Genomic DNA, 22,998 nt, shown 5'->3' with positions numbered 1-22,998 from the left:
TGACTACTGGAGGGATTAAGTAATGATCCCTCCACACACCCCCACACATACTCCCTCAGTAGTCACTAACCCCCTTCTACCCCACAAATATCTAAATGAGATAGTACATACCTGTCTCCAGAACAGCAGCACATATTAGGCTTTCCCAAACCAAGTAGCCTGGTGGGCTAGTGAACGATAGCGAGGAAGACCCAGGCCCATAAGCCACTCTAACCACTACATTTATGGTGGAAAGTGTGAGCCCACCAAAACCCTACGCTACTGCCATATAGGTGTCACTTGTAGCCATAAGGGCTTTTGGGGTGGTAAGGGGCTCACTATAAATTGCAAGGGTGTTATGGTGTGATGTACGTGGCCAGTCCATTACAATGCTAGGCCCTTCCCATGTCCAAATGGTCTGGGTTTGGACTTGGATGTTTCTGTGGTCAAAAATGGGGTATAAAGTTAGGCATCCTAAGTTTGGACATCCTTTGGACGTCTTGTTGGCCAAAATGTCCCAAGTAAGCGATTTAAAAAAAATGTATGTCTATCGAAAATGGACATTTTTGGGCTCCTGAATTTGGACGTCTTGTGGGAAACGCTTAAATTGGATTTCAACGTCCTTTTTGAAAATGACCCTCCACATGTGTAATCTATTTCTATGAAGTGTAATCCTTTTCGGCTCTAGGAACATACAGGCCAACAATTAGGTTTCCATGCCCACCATTGGAGGAAAGGAAGAACAGATTGATGTATTTTCCATGACTGTGGAGGATGTTGACCCTACTGTAGGATAGGAGGTGATAAAAATAATAGCATGAATGAATTGGGGGGGAGGGGGTCTGGATTGAGGAGTGCAGTGCTGAACATAAGAGTGTAAGAGATTCTAGTGTGGTCACCCAGACTTCAATTGTGGATTTGGTTTCTGCTGATAATTTGCTACATGTCAGTGGAAAGACTGTGGCCTTGCAAGTACTAGAGCATTAAAGTTCTTCAGCACAATTAATAGCTCCCTTGATAAGGCCAAATACATTTAATTTTGAGACTGTTTAGAAAAAATTGAAGCTCTGGGATGCTCTCTTGCTAGTCATCTTCAGAACATTGCCAGTAAGGTTAAGGATATGTTCAAAAGGTACAAGGGGGGGGAGCATGAATTAGGGATACTTAAATGGTGTCTGTTATTGATAGAAGAAGCTATGAGGGTAGTTAAGGAGTGAATGCTTGTTTGAAACTTTTGGACTCTACATACGAAAACAGTGTATAGAAAAATCTGACTCTTGAATTTTCCCAGAATATCATATGTACCCCCTGTGGATTTCTTTTGCAAATTTAGAATTAACAGTTCTGCCTGAGTCTGTTCTCCATTGTCCAGGGCATTCGATTTACCCTCTGCTAAGATTCGGAATCTGGAGGAGAAAGAACAGGCTTCCCAAGTTTGTTGGATGGGGAGTCTCTTATCTCTGTTACTTTGCTTATAACTATAGCTCTTGAGTCTAACTTGATTGGCTTCTAACGATGTTCTTTTCAACTAAAAATTGTGTCATTTTGAACTTTCACATTCAGATTCCCTGAGGTTTCCAACACCATACAGAAAAGGAGAAAGCCGTTCCTTTTGATAAGGCCCAGTGTTTTTCAGCTGGGGAGTAGGGGGTGGGTGTCTTTGCTTTTTATGTCATTTATATAAATATTTGATAAAATGGAATGGAGTTATGTTTTCTTTCTAGCGAGAGTGTAGCTGCCCAGCCCCTGGATAAGTGAGGTTCTGTGTCTGCTCCAAATGATATAACAATTCCAGGGATATATTACAGTAGAATCTCAGTTAACCGGCAGTCTCATCCAAATGACAAAAAAAATCACCCGGAGGGGTGAGGGGTGGAAGCCCCTTGAAACATCAGCGGCAGCAGTCATGAGCCACAAATCCCTCTGCCTCCCTCTAGCCCTGAAGCATTACAAGTGACGACAGTCCTCAGTTGAGAACCCCACCTCCCTCCTGACCCAAAGCACCCAAAGTGTGGCAGCTGTCTTGAGCTGCACATCCCACTTCCCTCAAGCACTCAAGCCCTGAAGCAGCTGAGACATGTACCCCTTCCCTCCCGCCCAGAAGCACCAGCGTGGCAGAGGTCCTGAGATGCAGAACCCCCCTCCTTCCCTCAAGCCCTGAAGCAGCAGAAGCAGGCAGCGATCCTGAGCTGCAAACCCCCTCGCGCCCTCCCTTCCTTACCCAAAAGTGGCAGCCAGTCAGCAAGAGGCAGCGTTCAAACCAGGCTGCTCGCAGACGGCCCCGGTCATTCCGATATGTCAGAGGAAAGGCCCTACCGGGGCTGGCCCTGAGCAGCCTGTTGACCGAATGCCACTTTGGACAAGGAACGGAGGGAGCGAGTGAGAGGATTTGCGGCTCATCACTGCCACCTGCTTCTGCTGCTTCGGGGCTTGAAGGAGGGGGGGAGGCTTTGCATCTCAGGACCGTTGCCATATTGGTACTTCGGGGTGGGAGGGAGGGGGAATTGAGATGTATGTTAGACAGGATTTCTAACACACTCTCAATCAACCAGAAAAACAGTTATCCAGTATCCACCAATCCCCATGGGTGCCAGATAACTGAGATTCTATGGTATCATCCTTTACATGCGGCAGCGGCAAAGAAAGCGAACAGAATGTTAGGAATGATAAAGAAAGGAATCATGAGCAGATCGGAGAAAGTCATAATGCCGCTTTATAGAGCAATGGTCAGACCACACTTGGAATACTGTGTCCAACATTGGTCTCCCAAACTAAAGAGGGATATAAAACTGCTGGAGAGGGTGCAGAGACGAGCAACGAAGCTAATAAGAGGTATGGAGAACTTGGAATATGAGGAACGACTCAAGAAACTAGGACTGTTCTCCCTTGAGAAGAGGAGGCTGCGAGGGGACATGATAGAGACGTTCAAAATACTGAAAGACATCGATAAAATAGAGCAGAAAAACAAATTATTTACACTGTCCAACGTGACACGGACAAGAGGACATGGTTTAAAGCTAAGGGGGGACAAGTCCAGGACAAATGTCAGGAGGTTCTGCTTTACGCAGCGAGTGGTGAACGCCTGGAATGCTCTTCCACAGGAGGTTATTAAGGAATCCACTGTGCTAGGATTCAAAGGCAAATTAGATGCACATCTCCTTATGAGAGGCATAGAGGGATATGGGTGGTAAAACTACATCAGGTGTATACCTGACTGGGCCTCCGCGTGTGCGGATCGCCGGACTCGATGGACCATGGGTCTGATCCGGAGATGGCAGTTCTTATGTTCTTATGTTCTTATGTTCTAATTCCTTTATTTTATGCCTGATATCTGTTTCCATATTGATGGCTAGTAAGGGTTAAAATGTGTTTAAAATAACTTTATGTTGCTTCTGTCTATGCTGTAATTGTTGCTAATCACTTTTCTGATCAAGTGTTTTTGATTGTATTTTTGTGAATATTATAAATACTAGCCTTTAAGCCCATTACATTAACGAGTGCTAAAATAGATGTGTCTGTCTGTCTTTCTTTCTGTCTCTCTCCCTGGCCCCCTGCCTGCCTATCTCTCTCTGTTGCACTATGCCTGCCTGTCTCTCCGTGGCTCCCTTCTGTCTCTCCCCCCCAACAAACCAAGATTGCTGCCTGCCCCCAGCATACCCCTCCCCCCAATGCAGCCCCCTCTCCCCCTTTACTTCCCTGTCTGTCTTTCTTTCTGTCTGTCTCTCTTCCTGGCCCCCTGCCTGCCTATCTCCCTCTGTTGTGCCATGTCTGCCTGTCTCTCCGTGGGCCCCCTTCTGTCTCTCCCCCCGAGCAAACCAAGATTGCTGCCTGTTCCCAGCACACTCCTCCCCCCCACAAAGCAGCCCCCTTTCCCTTTCACTCTCCCCCTCCACTTCCCTGTGCAGCAGTAGCAGCCAAATGCCTCGCAGCACCCGCACCCTGTCCGCTTCGCCGAAGGACACCCTCCTGCCATTGCTCTCGGTGCCGCTCAAACCGCTGCACGCGTTGCAAATCGAACACGGCAAAGGAGTCACAAATTACAGCGGCAGGGATCACAAAATTGTAAGTGCGCATGCGCGCTTAGGGTTTTATTATAGAGGATAGAATTAAAGAAGAATTTGTGCTGGATTGGTTGTTTCTTCCTCCACTCCTAGATATTTATATACACCTTCCTGTTCAAGCTCCTTTGTGTCACAGTCATTAGTTAGAGGGATGTTTTCAGTTTCAGGTGAACCTTTGGGCAATGTGAGTTCCTTCCTGTCCCAGTCTGAATATCCTTTGTTTTGTGGTTGGCTGGAATGTCCTCAGGGAGTGGAAGATCGATAACATTTGCATGAACCTGGTCTGAGTCTCAGGGCAGGTCGGGATCTGAAGAGTTAGTGGTGGTGTATTTTGAGTATATCTTATGATACCAGTTTTTGCAACGGTGGGAGGCACTGGACATGATACAGGGAAAATATACTCATGTGGGGAGAAGGGGAGAGGAAGGGTCTTTTAAAACTTACAATTCGCAACCAGAGCATGTAGGAATTGCTGGCTTGACAGCATGATTTATTATTTCACAGTTACAGGAAGTCCATGATGCTGTCCTTGGAACAGTCAAACAAAAGGGAAGACAAGAAAAGTGGGATAATAGACCGGATGAACTGTTCCAGTCTGTACTTCCATTGATATCTACGGAGCTGGTATTATGAGTTCATCCTTGGAGCTTCAAAGGCCCTGCTGCACAAGGGATGGGAGGGAGGGATGGGAGGGATAGAAGCTGCAAGGGTTCTGCTGCACAGGGGGATGGGAAGGAGGGAGGGATAGAAGCTTCAAGGGTTCTGCTGCACAAGGGATGGGAGGGATAGAAGCTGCAAGGGTTCTGCTGCACAAGGGATGGGAGGGAGGGATGGGAGGGATAGAAGCTGCAAGGGTTCTGCTGCACAGGGGGATGGGAGGGAGGGATAGAATGACACTGCACAAGGGAATGGGTGAGAGGGGAGGAAAGGAAATAGGAAGTATTGGGGTGGAGGAGAGGAAGGGAGAGATGATCATTGTACATGAAAAAAAATAAGACCTACCTGAAAATAAGACCTAGTGCCTTTTTTGGGCCCAAAATTAATATAAGACAGTGTCTTATTTTCAGGGAAACGCAGTAGTATATGGATTTTTGGTCAGGTACTTGTGGCCTGGATTGGCTACTGTTGGTAACAGGAAACTGGGCTAAATTGACCATTGGTCTGATCCATTATGGCTATTCTTATGCCCATAATCCATCCATGTGCACACCCCTTGCAGTTAGGCCGCTAAGCTAATTAGGTGCTACCTTATAGAATCATGCCTAGTGTACATAGGTGCCTACTATCAATCATTGGTGCCTTTGACATGCCCAAGTGTATGTACCTATAGGCGCCAGCTTAGAAAATTGCTCCATTAAACTTTAGTGCTCGTAAAGTTAAAGAAGAGGAGGTTCAAGCACCGTTTTCAGCTTGTATGTGTAGAAGGACGTTTTATTACCTTTTCAAGAGATGTATTAACCTTTCCTTTCACATCCCCTCTCTGCCTATGTTGTTAAAAGTGCCATGACTGCTGGTCCCTGACACCCGAGAGACCAACTCTGTCACTTAATGCCATACTGCGATGAAAATGGTATAGCTGCCACTACAGCTCCAATGTCCGATCAGTTGTCTCCCTCTAGCGTTGTGTTTTTAAACTTTTAGTCAGAAAAGTTCTAGTGCCTCTTGAGTGACTGATGCCCTCTCTAGCAAGCCTGTGTCACAGTTCATTATTTGCCTAGGTGCCTCTTCAAGCTATATATAGATCACATTCCTACAGAGTCATCAGGTGATAACCTTACACTGGCCTCATTCCAGCTGGAACAGAGAACATGACATAGCCTGAAACTACGAGTAGTGATACATTTACTGGCCTTCTTTCCATTCGTTTTGCACTGCTGGCTTTCTCCAGTTTGTCAGTTGGATGACTTATCTGCCTAATTGACTACTCTGTGGCTAGAGAATGAAATGGGGACAAATTTGTCCCCTCAGGAAATCAGTTTCCCCGTCCTGTCCCTGTGAGTTTTGTCGCTTCTCCCCGTCCCGTTCCTGTAAGCTCTGCCTTAACTGCACAAGCCTTGAATATTTATGATTTTAAAGTGTTTGAGGCTTATGCAGATGAGGATGGAGCTTGCAGAAATGGGGCAGGGACAGGAAAAAAAATCTCATGGGGGTGGGAAGGGAAAGTGAGTTCCCATGGGCACGGGGAAACATTTGTCCCCATATCATTCTCTATCTGTGACATTCCACTAGCCCTACTGGGCATTCACCAGGCAGGATAAGAAAATATTTTTTAAAGGAATATATGTAATAGAAGTACGGTAAATCATTAGAAGACCTAAAGAGAGACATTTTCAAAAACAGTTGGGATAACCTCCATCAAGGATTTTCAACCCATTGCGGTTCTTTTTGCAAAGCCGCGGCTCACCGCTGACTCGGCAGCCCCTTCATGCCTCCCGCAGGTGTTTACCTCCTCTGGCTGCCTCTTTCCTCCCAATGGCAGTTCTCTTCATGAAGTTGTGGCCTCTGGTTCCAGCACGAGGCTCGTGGCTGACCTGGAAGCCTTCCCTCACGTCAGAGCAGCTGCGGCTTCGTGAACAGAAGTGCCACTGGGAGGAGAGAGCCGGCCAGAGGAGGTAAACACGTGCAGGAGGAATGAAGGGTTAGGCTGCCAGTTAGCCACGTGCAGGCTTTGCAAAGAGAACTGTGATGGGGGAGGGAGCTATCCAGAGGAGGTAAACACCTGCAGGAAGCACGAATTTGGGACGCAGAACAGAGGGAAAGATGAGGGGAGCGTTGGGACATGGAAGGGAGGAGGAGGTTCGCCTTTGGATCAGAAGGGAAGAAGAAGGGGCGTGTTTGGCACAGGGTTGCGTTGGGACACAGAAGGAAGGGAGGGAGCACAAACTTTGGACAAAGAAATGAGTGAGGGAGCATGAACTTGAGAGATAGGATGCAACAATGGAGGGAGTGAGGGAAAGAGATGCTGAGGTGGGGGAGGGAATAAAAAGGGAGAATTGTTGGGCATGGGTGCCTGAGTGAGAGGAAAAGAGAGACAGTGCACATGCAGAAATGAAAAAAGAGGTGAATTGTTGGGCATAGGGAGGGAGAAATAAATATTGGACATGGTGCAGGGAGAGGCATAAGGTACAGATGAGAGAGGGAGAAATGTTGAATGTGGTGGTACTTTGTTTTGAGGACTGTTTCTTTAATGTTTAATGTTTTTATAGACTGTGTACTGTACAGGATCCGAGTTACATAAAAATTCAACTTAAGAATGGTTTAAAAGAACGGAACTCGTTCTTAACCCGGGGACTGCCTGTAATCCAAATCATAGTTACTGGATGCTAGGGTCCACCTTGGGGGTCAGCGCTCAAGAAAAAGATCTGGGTGTCATTGTGGACAATACGCTGAAATCTTCCGCCCAATTTGTGGTGGCGGCCAATAAAGCAAACAAGATGCTAGAAATTATTAAAAAAGGGATGGTAACCAAGACTAAGAATGTTATAATGCTTCTGTATCGCTTCATGGTGCAACCTCACCTTGAGTATTGCGTTCATTTCTGGTCTCATTTCAAAAAGATATAGCAACACTAGAAAAGGTTCAAAGAAGAGCAACCATGATGATAAAGGGGATGGAACTCCTCTCGTATGAGAAAAGACTGAAGAGGTTAGGGCTCTTCAGCTTGGAAAAGAGATGGCTGAGGGGAGATATGATTGAAGTCTACAAAATCCTGAGTGGTGTTTCAGAACGGGTACAAGTGGATTGATTTTTTTACTGCATTATTTTTCAAAGACTAGGGGGACATTTGAAGTTACTGAGTAATACTTTTAAAACCAATAGGAGGAAGTATTTTTTCCACTCAGAGAATAGTTAGGCTCTGGAACGCATTAAGCATAATTTTTCTGCTTCTCAATGACCACGAATTTGGTCTTGGAGAATGAGATGTACAATGTCAGCATCTATGAGATAAACTTGGTTCTTTTTATTACATAGAGCTTTTTGGACCCCAGTTCGTTTACAAAAGTTGGATAGCTCTAAATCTAATAGATGCTGGCACTGTAATCTTGAAGTAGGGACATTGGATCATCTAATTTTTTTATTGCCCCTGCATTAGGAATTTTTGGAATTCAATTTGGTCTCAAATAAATTGCTTATTGGAAAATCATGTGGAAATATCATATGATACTGTTCTGTTCGGTATGTCTATGAGGAAAAAAAGTCAATTATCAGCACATAACAATAAGCTTTTGATGATAATGACGGGTGTTGCTATGCAACATATTACTAACAACTGGAAAAATTATAGTAATCTCAATTATACGTTTTGGTGGAATTCCCTGTATCATATTTACAAGATGGAAAGAGCAATTGCAATACAGAAAGGAAGTTATAAAAATTTTTTTAAAGATATGGAGACCGATGGTTGATTTTTGTAGTGAATAGGCATCATTTTTCTTTGATAATATACATAGGGGGGTGGGGGGGATTGGAAGATAAGATGTAGCGAAATTGAAATTTTGAAGGAATATGATAGTTTTAATGATTGGATAGAAAGATGGGAGGGGGGAGGGTTTTTAATTAATTTACATATTAAGAATATAATGTATGATGTTCAAGTGTTATATGATAGTATTTCATGTTGTTCTTTTTGTGCACTTGATGTAAGTTTGAAAAAGAATAAAGAAATTTAAAAAAAAAAGAGTGATTAATGTAGCTGGTTTTAAAAAAGGTTTGGACAAGTTTCTAGAGGAAAGGCCGTACGTAGTCTGCTATTGAGGCAGACATGGGGGAAGCCACAGCTTGCCCTGCATAGAATGCTGCTACAATTTGGGTTTTTGCTAGGTACTTGTGACTTGGATTGGGTTCCTTGAAGATGGGATACTGGGCTAGATGGACCATTGGTCTGACCCAGTAAGGCTATTGTTAGATCAGTTTGTTTCAGCTTAGTTGCTTCTACTCTATGGAATGATCTTTCCTTTTCCTTAAGACTTGAACATTCATTTGAAAAATTTAAATCTTAACTCAAAACCTATTATTTTGCTTTTCCCAATTCTAGTGACCATTATTGATTTTCATACTCTTATCATCTGTAATACCATCTCCAGTCACAATCACAGCCTCACTTGGCAAGATTGTTTTTTTTCCCCTCCCTATTTTCCCCTTTTGTTTAGAATTATATTTACTCCTCAGACTCTTCCTTTGACTGATAAATGTATTATTACCCTTTTTAAACATTTTCCTTTTTATACATATTGTAAACCACTTAGATTTTGGGATGACTTTCCTATGAGGAAAGACTAGAGCAGCTAGGGCTCTTCAGCCTGGAGAAGAACGGCTCAGGGGAGATATGATGGAGGTCTATAAAATACTGAGTGGAGTGGAAAGGGTAGATGTGAATCACTTGTTTACTCTTTCCAAAAATACTAGGGCTAGGGGTCATGTGATGAAGCTACTAAAGTTTAAAACAAGCCAGAGAAAATATTTTGTCACTCAGCATGTAATTTGGACTTCGTTGCCAGAGACAGCAGTTAGATTAGCAGGGTTTAAAAAAGGTTTGGGTAATTTCCCAAAACAAAAGTCCTTAAGCTATTATTGAGATGACTTGAGGAAATCCACTGCTTATTCCTAGGATAAGCCGGTTTTACTCTTTGGGATCTTGCCAGGTACTTGTGACCTGAATTGGCCACTGTTGGAAACTGAATACTGGGCATGATGGACCTTTGGTCTGTCCTGTATGGCAACTCTTATGTTCTTATGGTATATTGATGGTATATAAATAAAATGAACTTGAACCTGAACCTGTTCTGATGTTTTTCTGCTAGGTCTGTGGTTGGAGAATCCAAGATGTCAGAAGTACGCCGGGACAGCACTAGCAGTCTGCAAAGGAAGAAGCCCCCGTGGCTGAAACTTGACATACCAGTTCTGGTCCCACCACCTGAAGAACCAGTCTTTGTCCAAGTATGAGACATGGCACTTTACTGTCTTATGTACAACTAGTCATTAAGCCCGTTACATTAACGGGTGCTAGAATACTGTTCACCCTCTATGTTGCCCCTTCCATTCACTGCCCTCTCTTCTCTTTCCATCCAGTGTCCGCCCCCTCTCTCTCTGTCCCATATGGCCTCTCTCCATCTCCTCTTTCCTTTTCCCTTGGTCTGGCATACCTTCCTCCTTCCCTCCATGCCTTGCCATCTGTTCTTCCCTCCAAGCCATTCTCTCCCCCTCTGCTCACTTTCCTCCTTCAACTACTTCATCGGGCAACAGCAGCATTCACAATTCATTGCTGTTGCTGGCTTCAGGTATTCCTCTCTGGCGGGTCCTGTGTTCATGAAAACAGGAAGTAGGCAGGACCGGCCAGAGAGGAAGGCCTGAAGCCGCAACAGCAACGAATTGTAAACGCTGCTGCTGCCTGAAGTACCCGAGGCAGACGCTTCTCTCCCCTCTCAGCCCAACCCCCGCTGACTCTGCGACCCTCCCGGCGAGATGACTTTAATAACAAACCTCCCTCCAGCGTTGGCAGCCGCAGCACGCTAAACAGGCTGGTTCGCGGCTTTCTTGTGCCGTTGAGTCTCTGTCGCGTCATTGATGACATCATTAGTGATGCGGCAGAGGGACTCAACTGCAGGAGAAAGTTGCGAAGCAGCCTGTTTAACGTGCTGCGGCTGCCAACACTGGAGGGAGGTTTGTACCGGTATGTGCAGAAGCGATATGTCTCTCCCCCTCCAGTACCTGTGCAGCACTTTGCTGCGGCGCATCCTCCCATCCTGAGTCGGCCACAGCGCTCGAGTCTGTTTCTCCCGCTTTGTCTAGCCGCCGCATACGCACTCTGGCCACGGACCTACAGATCACGGATCAGGGATTACAGATCACGCAGGTCTGAGTGCGCATGCGCGGCTAGCGTTTTATTATATAGGATATGCTTCTTATGAAAACATAAGGGTGCGGTTTGCATTGGAGGAATGGCACTATGGCAACATTTACTTACTACTACTACTACTACTATTAATTATTTCTATAGCGCTACCAGACATACGCAGCACTGTACAGAATCACAAAGAAGACAGTCCCTGCTCAAAAGAGCTTACAATCTAAACAGACAAGACAGACAAACAGGATTCATGGATACAGTTAAGAGGAATGGGTTAATCTTCTGGCTGGGTTGGTGGGCAGTGGGGAGTACAGGACAATCAAGCCATTGTGACATCACTAATGAGGTTGGCTCTTATTGGTGGAATGAGGCATTATGACATCACAATCTCATCTCTGCTTCCCAAAGACTGAAACTCTTCACAATACTACTATTAATTATTTCTATAGCGCTACCAGATGTATGCAGCGCTGTGTAGAGTCACAATTAAGAAAACAGTCCCTGCTCAAAAGAGCTTACAGTCTAAACAGCCAAGACTGACAAACAGGATGTCATGGATACAGTTAAGGGGAACGGTTAATCTGCTGGCAGAGTTAGTGGGCTGTGGGGAGTAGGGTTATGGACTGACGGCTATATATATTTATTTATTACATTTTTATTCTGCTCTAACAGTTAGTTTCTAGGTGGATTACAAGAAAACATACACATTTTACTAATATAACACAATCTTAGATTCAACCTCATCATACTCCTACTAATTACCACATCCTCCAGCCTGTGGCATAGTAAGGAGGGGGGCAGTCCGCCCTGGGTGCCATGTTGGTGGGGGTGCCGGCACCCATCCTCCTCTCCGCCCAACCTCTTCCCACTCCTCTCCTCACCACATGCACTCCCCACCCTTCCCTTCCCCCTTACCTGGAGTTGTTCAACACCATGAGCAACGTGACTTCTAGGTGCCGCGCTTAGGAAATGATGTCAGCGGGAGACACTACGGGGCCGCAAGGAGCACCTTGAAGTTCTTGCTGCTCATGGGAGAAGGGAAAGGAGGGCGTGCATGCAGTAGGGGGATTCTTGGAAGGGGAGGTGGGGCGAGAGGAGGGCTGGGGAGGGGCACCTCTTACCCTTGCTAACACCACTGCCTCCAGCTCTTCCATTCATTCATTCACTCTTCAGTTTAAAGATCCATAGTAAATGATGACAGATAAAGACATACGTGGTCCTTCCAGTCTGCCCAACAGTGCCCAAATCATCAACCAGTAATTATTCATTCTACTTGCTAAGTTGCTCTAGTACAGACATGGGCTACTCCGATCCTTGAGGGCTGGAATCTAGTCAGGTTTTCCCCAATGAATATGCATTGAAAGCAGTACATGCAAATAGATCTCATGCATATTCATTGAGGAAATCCTGAAAACCCTATTGGATTCCGTCCCTCGAGGTCCGGAGTTGCCCTTGTCTGCTCTAGTGTATAGTAAATGACAGCAGATAAAAACCTGAAGGGTCCATCCAGTCTGCCCAATAGTCATACCCATTATACAGTATATTCATGGTTAAATTGTCTTTTCTTTAATATTTCTGGGCAATAGACCATAGAAGCTCGCCTGGTACGGTCTTTAGGTTCCCACTACTGGAGTTGCCATTGAAGCCCACTCTAGCCTATCCTAACCATCCTGTAACTCTTATCAAAGCCCTTCCCAAATCACCTTATAAGATGTGCTCCTCTCGCCCCCCCTCCCCCCGGTGATAAACAAGACCTGTACTGGGACGATATGAATGTGGTATAAAATACATGTACTTACTCTTGATCTGTCTTGCCATATATACAGATCACAGACCATAGAAGCAGAGGATGACACGAGGACAAATTTGTTCCTGTCCCTGCAGGAGCTATTTCCATTCCTATCCTGTCCCCATCAGTTCTGTCCCTGCCCATCCCTGCAAGCTCTGGCCTCATCTGCACAAGCCTCAAACACTTTTTAAAATCATAAGTGTTCGAGGCTTGTGCAGATAAGGACAGAGCTTACAGGAATGGGGTAGGGAAACGGACCGAACTTGCGGGAACAGAATGGAGATGGAGATAGCTCCCATGGGGACAGGGACAAATTTATCCCATGTCATTCTCTGCATAGAAGCCCATCTGACATTAGCCACATTGCCCCAGTGATGAATTCACCATCAAAGCTAACTCCAGCCTATCCCGATCTGTCTTGTTATATATGGGACAAAGACCGTAGAAGTCCGTCCGACATCCAGAACTATCCGAATCTGTTCAGGGAGCATGTTCTAACATAAACCCCCTAACATAAATCAAATTTCTACATTCTTCCATCACATTTTACAATGTCCTTATGCAACATATTGCAGTTGTGCCAAGGAAGAAATCATACATATGGGCATAAATTGGATAGATTTCATTGGTCTAGTAGTGAGAAACTGCAACGCTGCAGCTAGATTGTGGAATTTGACCAGTTTATACTACTTCTTCCTATCATTCCTCTTTTTAACTGTAATATAGGCTACTTGCACAAGTCATTTACCCTGTTAATCCCATTACAGAACCACTATCTACTGCACAAGCTGCTCACTTGTCTTATATTAGGAAGATGGTCAGATCTAATATCATAACACTGTATAAAAAAACATTCACAGGCCTCAAATACATGCTGAAAACTATAAGTTTCACTATCAGCTGCTGGACCTCCAGGGGAGCTGAGCCTATGCAGGTATCTGGGACAGGGGGGTTGTGTTGGGGGGGGGGGAGTTAAAGAAGGTGCTGATAGATACCCATTCCTCTCAACCAACCCTTCTAGGCTGCCCCAGACTCTGGTGTTATTTTTCCTGTGGTAGTCAAACAGGCAAAGATCTTTTTTTTTTTAGTTTGCATGCTGCAGGATTTGAAATGCACCACATTTGCATTCATTTAAATGCAATTGTGGTAAGGGTTAACACTCACACTGAAACTGTTCTGTGTTGCTTTTGTTTGGACCTAGAGTGCCCTCCAGGGTTCAAAAATGTCCTAGAGTCATCTTATAGCCCAAACACCTACCTCATATACTCTCTGTACCAAATAACTCACTCACCGCAAACTGTGCACAGTCAGAAATTTCTCTTTATTCTGGTTAGAATATATCCTCACACACAGTGATAGAAAGAAAGGTTATACAAAATTAAGAAGAACACTAATCATGTGGAGGGGCATAATCAAAAAAAATGTCTAAGTCCCCTTTTGGCCTAAGTCCTTAAACGTTCAAAGCAGAAGCAGGGAAAGTGTCCATAACCAAAACAAACCTCCTTGTTTTGATTATGGCCTGCCTCTACTAAACGCCCAGATCACCACTACGTCTAAAAGTACACCCACACCACATCTACACTTTTTAGCCATAATAAAACAAAAAAACGCCTAAGCCCCAAAAGTCCAACAGAAGGGCTTTTAGGTGAAGGAGGAGTCAGTCCTTCGCCTAAAAGCTGGATTCTGTAATCGGTGTCTGTCAAAAACAACACCGGTTACAGAACACCCCCCCCTCCCCACAACGATCCAGGCAGGAGGGTGCCCAAGCCCTCCTGCCAGGTCAAACTGCAAACCTCCCCCCTTCCCCCGACAACATCAGGGCAAGAGGAAGCTCAAGCCCTCTTGCCCCGCTGACTCCCCGACTCCCCGACGATATCGTGGCAAGAGGGAGCCCAAGCCCTCTTGCCCCGCCGACTCCCCGACGATATTGGGGCAAGAGGGAGCCCAAGCCCTCTTGCCCCGCCGATTAACAGGCTCCACCTGTGAGCGGGGCTTTGGGACAGCTGGGCCAATCCGGCGTCGGCTGCCTGCCGGACGGGCTGGTTTGGCACCCGTCCGTCCGGCCAACTTTAATAGGTACGGGGAAGGTGGGTATGGGTGGGGGAGTTGTGGGGTCGGCCGGGGAGGGTCATTGGGGGGGTGATCGGGGGTTCTGGGGGGCGGTCATTGGGAGGAGGGGGGTTGCGTTGAGGGCAGGAGGGCCTGGGATCCCTCCTGCCCGTAATGTAGTGAGGGGTGGGAGGTAGGGGGTCACCGGGGCCAGGAGGGCTTGGGCTCCCTCCTGGCCCAATCCAGTTGCGGGGGGGGGGGGGTGTGGTCGCTGGGGCCAGGAGAGCTTGAGCTCTCTCCTGGCCTGATGTTAATCGGCAGGGCAAGAGGGCTTGGGCTCCCTTTTATTGAAGGATAATAACTCATGGAGCAGAGGAGTCACAATACAGGAGGTGCCACTTCTCTCATGTTGCAAACAAAACTCAAATTGGGCCTTCATAATTGGAGGGCAATGATCGGGGGGTATTTTGTTAGGCATATCTTTCCATAATCCAGATGGTTTCTTCTGCAGTTTCCATGATCCCATGATCCAAGATGTATGTTATCAAGAAAGAGAACCCCCCCACCAAAAAAAAATAAAAATGAAAGGGACGTTGAAACAAGATGCTGAGAATCATTAAGGAATTGGGCCTGAGGTTCCATGTGAGGTATCAATTGGTATTTATTGTGGCAACTTCAAAAATATAGGATTGTTACAAATACAACAGATTTCTGGGAAAGGAAAATAAGAGTTTTTACTTAAAAGGAACAGAAGAGATTTTAAAAAGTGCCTATTTATTAGCAATCTCTAGAGGACCGCTGGTTTAGGGTTAAAAGGAGGACAGCTTGAAATAGTTGGGTTTTACTTCCATTGCTTTCAATGGAAATAAAGCACAGATGCCTTAGTCTGTCCGCCTTACTTCCATTGCTTTCAGTAGAAGTAAAACCCAGATGTCTCAATCTGTCCTCCTTTTTCTGTAGTCATATGGTAACCCTACACTTGTTTAATCTTGTTGTCCTTCAAGGTCCAGTGCGTCTGTCTCGCAAAACAAACATTCTACCCTTTCCCAATTAGCTGTGCCCACTAGAGGGCAGTCTGTGTGCACACTGGTTCTGTGTGACAGAGATTTTTGCAAAAAGAACAAAAGAAAATATGTCTGAAATATATCTCAGAAAAAAATTAAGAAAGTAAAGAAGTTAACCACTACTGTATATTTCCAACACTATCTCATTCGGTATTCGGACCGCTGCTGTTCAATGTATTTATAAATGACCTAGAAACAGGGACGAAGTGTGAAGTTATAAATTTGCGGATGACACTAAACTCTGTAGCAGGATTGGAACTGTGGAGGAATGTGAATACCTACAAAGGGACCTGAACAAACTGGAGGAGTGGGCGAAAAAATGGCAAATGAACTTCAATGTAGAGAAATGCAAGGTCATGCATATAGGGAAAAGGAACCCGATGTTCGGCTATAAAACGGGGGGGATTAGTACTAGGGGAAAGTAACCTTGAAAAAGACTTGGGTGTGCTGGTGGATACAACAATGAAGTCAATGGCACAATGCGCAGCAGCCTCAAAGAAAGCTAACAGAATGTTGAGTATTATTAAGAAGAGTATCACAACCAGAACGAAGGAAGTCATCATGTCGCTGTATCGTGCGATGGTGCGCCCGCATCTGGAGTACTGTGTCCAATATTGGTCACCGTATCTAAAGAAGGACATGGCAATACTTGAGAGGGTTCAGAGAAGAGCGACAAAAATGATAAAAGGTATGGAAAACCTTCCATACGCAGACAGGTTGGGGCTCTTCTCCCTGGAGAAGCGGAGACTCAGAGGAGATATGATAGAGACATTCAAGATCATGAAAGGCATAGAAAAGGTGGAGAGGGACAGATTCTTCAGCCTATTGGGAACCACAAGAACAAGTGGGCACTCGGAGAAATTGAAAGGGGACAGGTTCAGAACTAATGCTAGGAAATTCTTTTTCACCCAGAGGGTGGTGGACACCTGGAATACGCTTCCGGAGGTTGTGATAGGACAGAGTACATCACGGGGTTTCAAAGAGGGATTGGATAAATTCCTTAAGGATTCGGGGATTGAGGGATACAGATAGAGGTAGAGATAGGACTATGAAAGGTTAATAGATAGAAGGAAAAAGGGGAACGAAAGGTTTCAGCCAAAGGATCACTTTACAGGTCATGGACCTGATAGGCCGCCGCGGGAGCAGGCTGCTGGGTGCGATGGACCTCTGGTCTGACCCAGCGGAGGTAACATCTTATGTTCATGGTAAAACTGAGCTAAACACTTGGTAACCACCTGGGAAGCTTTCTGCATCAGCCACATAGTAAATAACAGTAACAACAAAGAGGCACAACCAGTCACAACAGGGTTTGGATGGGGGACGCTCAGAATGAGTAATAGTACTAGCCTGAAGCAACTCCACTGAAGAAGTGAAGGGCGCTCTCAGTGTGAACCATCAGCAATGGGAGCAAAAGCTCCGATGCTTCACTTCCGGGCTGAGGCGGGAAGCCTCCACCACCACACCATCATTGAGCCCCCTATGTGTATGTAATAATGAAAACACCTACAATAAGGCCCTAAATAAATAATATAATCCAAACAAACCCGTGAGCAATTTAAACTCAAACGGTGGAGATACAAACTGAGCGACCCCCACACAAACCCTGCCAGCCGAAACCCGCCAAGCTAACTACAAAGCAATATCAAGTCCTAATTAAACTAAATCAAAATTATACTTATCAAACCAAACTGCCACAATGAAAGCGCCAGGAGCCGAAGTTCAACCAAGCTGGTTTCGGGGAGGAGCCCTTCTTCAGGAACCAAGCCCCCGACCACAAACCAAAAAACAAAAAATGAAAAAAACGCCGAAAACGAAGCGGGACGGCCCGCTTCGTTTTCGGCGTTTTTTTCATTTTTTGTTTTTTGTTTTGTGGTCGGGGGCTTGGTTCCTGAAGAAGGGCTCCTCCCCGAAACCAGCTTGGTTGAACTTCGGCTCCTGGCGCTTTCATTGTGGCAGTTTGGTTTGATAAGTATAATTTTGATTTAGTTTAATTAGGACTTGATATTGCTTTGTAGTTAGCTTGGCGGGTTTCGGCTGGCAGGGTTTGTGTGGGGGTCGCTCAGTTTGTATCTCCACCGTTTGAGTTTAAATTGCTCACGGGTTTGTTTGGATTATATTATTTATTTAGGGCCTTATTGTAGGTGTTTTCATTATTACATACACATAGGGGGCTCAATGATGGTGTGGTGGTGGAGGCTTCCCGCCTCAGCCCGGAAGTGAAGCATCGGAGCTTTTGCTCCCATTGCTGATGGTTCACACTGAGAGCGCCCTTCACTTCTTCAGTGGAGTTGCTTCAGGCTAGTACTATTACTCATTCTGAGCGTCCCCCATCCAAACCCTGTTGTGACTGGTTGTGCCTCTTTGTTGTTACTATTATAGGATTTTTGGCATATTTATTGAGTGTATTGTTGTGTGTGTACATAGTAAATAACAGCAGAGTTCTACCTTTCACTCCATGGAGATTTCACCCCACTATGTCTTTGTTTAGGACTGTACCTGCTGATCTAGGCAAGTTACGTCCCTCTATGCCATTTTTGAAGCATGAAAGTCATTTAAGTTTTTTTTTTTAATTCCATCCTTTTTCTGTATAGAAATCATCTATTTTAATCCCACACATTCTTGAATTCTATCACTGTTTTTCGTCATCACCACCTCTATCAGGAAGGCTTTCCAGGCGTCCACTACCCTTTCAATGAATGTGTTTCCTGTTGTTGCTCTTATGGGTTCCATAACTATTTGTCTGGACATGCATCTTGATAGGCATCCATGATCTTTCTGATTCTGCAGATGGTATACTACAGTCCACATCTGGAAGGTTGAAATCTCCTAGAAACAACACCTCCCCTTTCATTCCTAGCACATGGATATCCATAACCAGATCTTTGTCCAGTTTCTCTGTTTGAATTACAGGTTTGTAGATGATACAGATGTTTCTTTTTAAGGTAGCCAGTGCTGTTTTGCCTTTCATCTGTATCGCGGTAGCTTTAATATTCCTGCTTAACATTTAAGATCTTGCATGACATCCTTCCTCCTTTAATTCCCCTGTCTTGGAATTCTGTAAGATCTGACATTACCAGATCTGCTCAAAAACTTAAATTGTCCTCTCCTTCGTCAAAAGGCGTTACCTACATTGGCAAATTAGGGAAGTCTCTACTTTTCAAAATTACTGAGTTGTGGAATAATTTTCCTGTTCAACTGCGCGATCTGGGCTCCTTCCAACCATTTTGAAAACATCTGAAAACTTGGCTATTTTCAAAGATGTAAATTCTGCTCCGCTCCTCTCCATACTATTCCAAATTCACATTGTATTTGTTCTCTTTTCTAATTTCTAAGGTTATAGAGAAGATGCAGTATATAAGCCTAAGGTTTAGTTTAGTTTTTCACATACAGGGCTACTCCTCTACCTTTTTGGCCATCTCTGTATCCCTTCTAAAGAGATTATAGCCCAGTATGGCTTTAGTTTTGGTGAACTATATTTCTGTAGTGGCATCAATATCTAAACCAGTGCAAGGTGTGTAAGATGTTACACACACTTACAGGTCTGACCGCTCTTGTCCTCATCCCCTGCACTGGTATTCTGTTATCAAGGGTACCCATGCAGAGGGGTGGGCTGCCAACTCTCAGGCCCTGCAGTGGCTTTTCTTTTCTAACTGCCACTGAAAAGCTACTATGGGAAGATGGGCCTAGTTTATTGCTCTTCTGCAAAGGATCATCGGGATCTCACACTTGGGTAGGTTTGCCAGATTTTCCAATTGGAAAATCCAGACCCCCTAGTCCCCGCCCCCAGTTCTGCCCAGTTCCATCCATCCCCTCCCAGTAATGCCATAATCCCACCTCCAGTCATGCCCTAGCCCTGCTCCCTGCTGCCTGCTTTTGCCAAGCAGGGAGGAAGTCTTGCTCGCTGCCCGACGCAATTTGAGGAGGCTTTTCAAAACCCAGACAAAATGCTGGGTTTTGAAAAGCCATCTGGACCCCTGGACATGTCCTCAAAAAGAGGACATGTCTGGGGAAATCCTGACATTTGGTAACCCTACGCTTGGTTAGAATTTATGCCAGTACTCAAATGCCTTCTTAGAAGTCCAATATAGTCCAGTACAGCCATGGTTCCTTATAAGTTATACCAGTGGCTTCTGGAAAGTGCAATGTAGTCTTGGTCCTGCTGTTTGGATTCATTTCATGCTAGCTAGCCCTTTGAGAGAAATAAGTTACAGTGCCGTTTGAATCTGTAAACTGTGGTTTCCCCAAGGATGTACTATAGTTTGTCAAAGAAGAGTCTGGATGCAATTATTGAACAGAATGCAGTCATTAACTGGAAAAAACCTACACCCTTTATTTGCCTGCTTATACTTTAGCAAATAGTTATTATGGAAAAGTAAATGTTAGGAAACACCAGCCACTGACTTTTTAAACTTTTTTTTTTTGTGTGTGTTTCTTTACAGCCATATAAACGACCAGGATTTCTTAGGAGTGTTAGTATGCCAGCTGAACATACCAGGATTCCTTCCCCTCCAAATGAGCAGCGAAGGCCGGTGTTACAGCGACAGACCTCAATCACCCAAACTATCAAAAGGTAAAGTAAGGCCTTGTTCAAGAAATCCATATGTGTCCCATCTATCTCTTCTGAATGGTCCAAGTTACTTTATGGGTGTGGCTTTCTACCCTAATGTCTTACTGGAGGAAATCCTTCTGGGATGTGACTTTGAAATGCCCTCCCTTTCTCCAGGTTTAGGCAACCTAGCATGCTTATTTTCCGATGGCCTTAGGTATCAAAGCCCAGCAAGAATGATATTAATCCTTTCACTGCATATTATTTTTCTTTTTACACTATCTTTTTATTACATATCCTGCTCTTAGCAGCCAAAGGATTATGGTCTCACTGGCAGGTGAAGATAAAGGCCCTGACTGAAACATTTTGCGTTGGTGCCTGGGATTTATGTGCTAGAAAAAATTGACTGAGCCAATCTGACTAGTTTTTCCATTTCCTATGTACTGTACATATTGTCCACTGGATGCTCGCTGGGGCGGAATGTTTTCATTGGTCTTTTTATTGTTGCCCTTTTTGAAATTATGGGTCTTTATGCCTACAGACAGCCCTGTTTGCAGACGTCCGCTGTTCTGATTTATACATGCCCTTTCCTCCTCTTTGGGTGCAGAGGAACTTCTGTGCTTAACATATGCATTATTTAAGAATGAATATCAGTGCAGTCCTATTGGTGAGAGGGCACAGACAGCTTTGGAGGAATCCCCTGGAGGTCACATTTATACGCTTTGGTGATAATGTACCTGCCATTTTTTACTTCTAAGTCAAGCCCTTGAAAAATTCAGAGAAAATCTCCATTTTGATTTTTACTATTCTTTTTTTTTTTAAATGGACCCATGAAGCCATTTGGTGTACCCAACTCATTTGTACAATATCAAATGTTTATTGAACTGCTTTGCATAGATTTGCATCACAGTAGCTCAATGTGAATTTATTTAAAATTTCTTACAAAGTGGGTTTTGCACAGCTATATACACAGCAAAGATGACCTCTGTGGCAGTTTTGTTCACAAAAGAGGCTTCGTGGATTTTTGTTTTTTTTGCACATTTGCTGATACTTTTGCTCTGTTTAGTGCTTAAAATCCCTACATCGGGCCCTTGCCAGCCTCCCGGTGGAACTCCATGGAGCCTGGAATCCACATTTGCGTAGTTCAAGAGACAGGAGGATAATGATACTGATCTGCCACACTGGCTTTATTCTCTGCAGCTTAACTGCAACTTTTTGATTCATGTTTCACATTCAGATTGAAGGGAAAGTGTGCCCGCCTTGCAACCATAACTCTTCTTTCTTTCAAAATTCCTTTTGCTAAGCTTCTGTCCCTGATTTTGGATTTTAGGTTTGGATTGCTTTTAAAAAATCCAAGCACGAAATGAATTTCACTCACGCACAGTAGGTGTTTCCTTTCCCAAAAGGTCTTATCTAAGGATCTTTATTTATTGATCTGTGTTAATGAGCATTAATTAATTAATTAAATTTTCTATACCGTTCTCCCAGGGGAGAAGTGATATATAAATAATAATAATAATACAGTGGTGCCTCACACAACGAACTTAATCCGTTCCAGGAGCAAGTTTGTTATGTGAAACGTTCGTTGTGTGAAACGCGTTTTCCCATAAGAATACATGTAAAACAAAATAATTCGTTCTGCAGCCCTACATTTCCCTCCCTCCACCTCACCTTATATGCAGAGTTTGCCAGCTTTCTTTTTCACCCAGCCGCACGCTTTCAAAAAGCTGTGCACGCGCAGCTGCTGAAGTTGATCAATGTTCTCCTCTCCTGCAACTTCCGGTTTCCGGTTGCGTCAGAGGAGAAGATTGAACAACAGAGCATGCGCGCATGTGCTGCTCTTTGAAAGTGTGTGGCTGGCCGAAAAAGAAAGCCGGAAAACTCGGCATCTAAGGTAAGGTGGAGGGAGATGATGGAACACTGCATTCAGACAGGAGGGTGCTGCTGTTCCCGGCTCACATTAGGAAGCGGCGAGAGTAGTTCCGCCCCCCCCCCCCCCGGGCCCCCCGGGCGACTTCGTTGTGTGAAACGAAGTTCGTTATAGGGAGCAAGACAAAAAGTTCGTTATGCGCAGCGTTCGCTGTGCGAGGCGTCCGTTATGCGAGGCACCACTGTATATGAATCCTTTGCACAGTAAATTTTACCGAATAGAGAGAGGCCTTCTAGAATAATCTACTATGGAGCCTTTTTACTAAAGGGTGTAAAGCCCTTAATGCTTGATTAGCATGCAAGAACAGAGTACCATAGAAATGCAGTGGCGTAGCGGGGGTGAGTGGTGCCCGGGACGGTGGCGCACCTCTCCCTCCCCCGCTGCACCCCTCCCTTCCCCCTGTACATCTTCAACACAAGCATCCACAAAGTAGCTGATTGCATCAGCTTTGGAGCTCTGTGACATCACTTCCTAGGCATGGGTCCCAGAAGAGATGTCAGGGAGCGCTGAAGCCGATGCGAGCAGCAACATCGTGGTTGTTTGCGCCGAAGATTAAAAGATACCGGGGGGGGGGGCAGGAAGGGAAGGGGTGCATGTGCGGCAAGGGTGGGCAGAGAGCAGGAGGGGTATGAGCGCTCTGAGGAAGACCACACCTGGGGTGGACTGCTCCCCCTGCACCCCCCTTCCTACGCCAGAAATGCATTGAAGTGTTTTAAGGGTTCATAGTCTTAAG

General features: G+C 45.0%; 1 protein-coding gene across 3 annotated transcripts in view; it reads left to right on the top strand.

The window, feature by feature from the left end:
• The window catches only part of RHBDF1 (rhomboid 5 homolog 1), a 257,292-nt gene that overhangs the window by 116,941 nt on the left and 117,353 nt on the right, over positions 1–22,998 (top strand). For all 3 annotated transcript variants that reach the window (XM_033963580.1, XM_033963579.1, XM_033963585.1), the window contains exons 2-3: positions 9,842–9,977; positions 20,229–20,359. In XM_033963580.1, the coding sequence (XP_033819471.1) occupies positions 9,864–9,977; positions 20,229–20,359 (245 nt within the window). In that variant the 5' untranslated portion in view covers positions 9,842–9,863. The remainder of the gene's footprint in view (positions 1–9,841; positions 9,978–20,228; positions 20,360–22,998) is intronic.

The sequence above is a fragment of the Geotrypetes seraphini genome, chromosome 11 (assembly GCF_902459505.1).
Source record: "Geotrypetes seraphini chromosome 11, aGeoSer1.1, whole genome shotgun sequence".
Lineage (NCBI taxonomy): Eukaryota > Metazoa > Chordata > Amphibia > Gymnophiona > Dermophiidae > Geotrypetes > Geotrypetes seraphini.
Note: the sequence above shows the minus strand (reverse complement) of the source record. Positions and strands in the feature narration are given on the sequence as shown.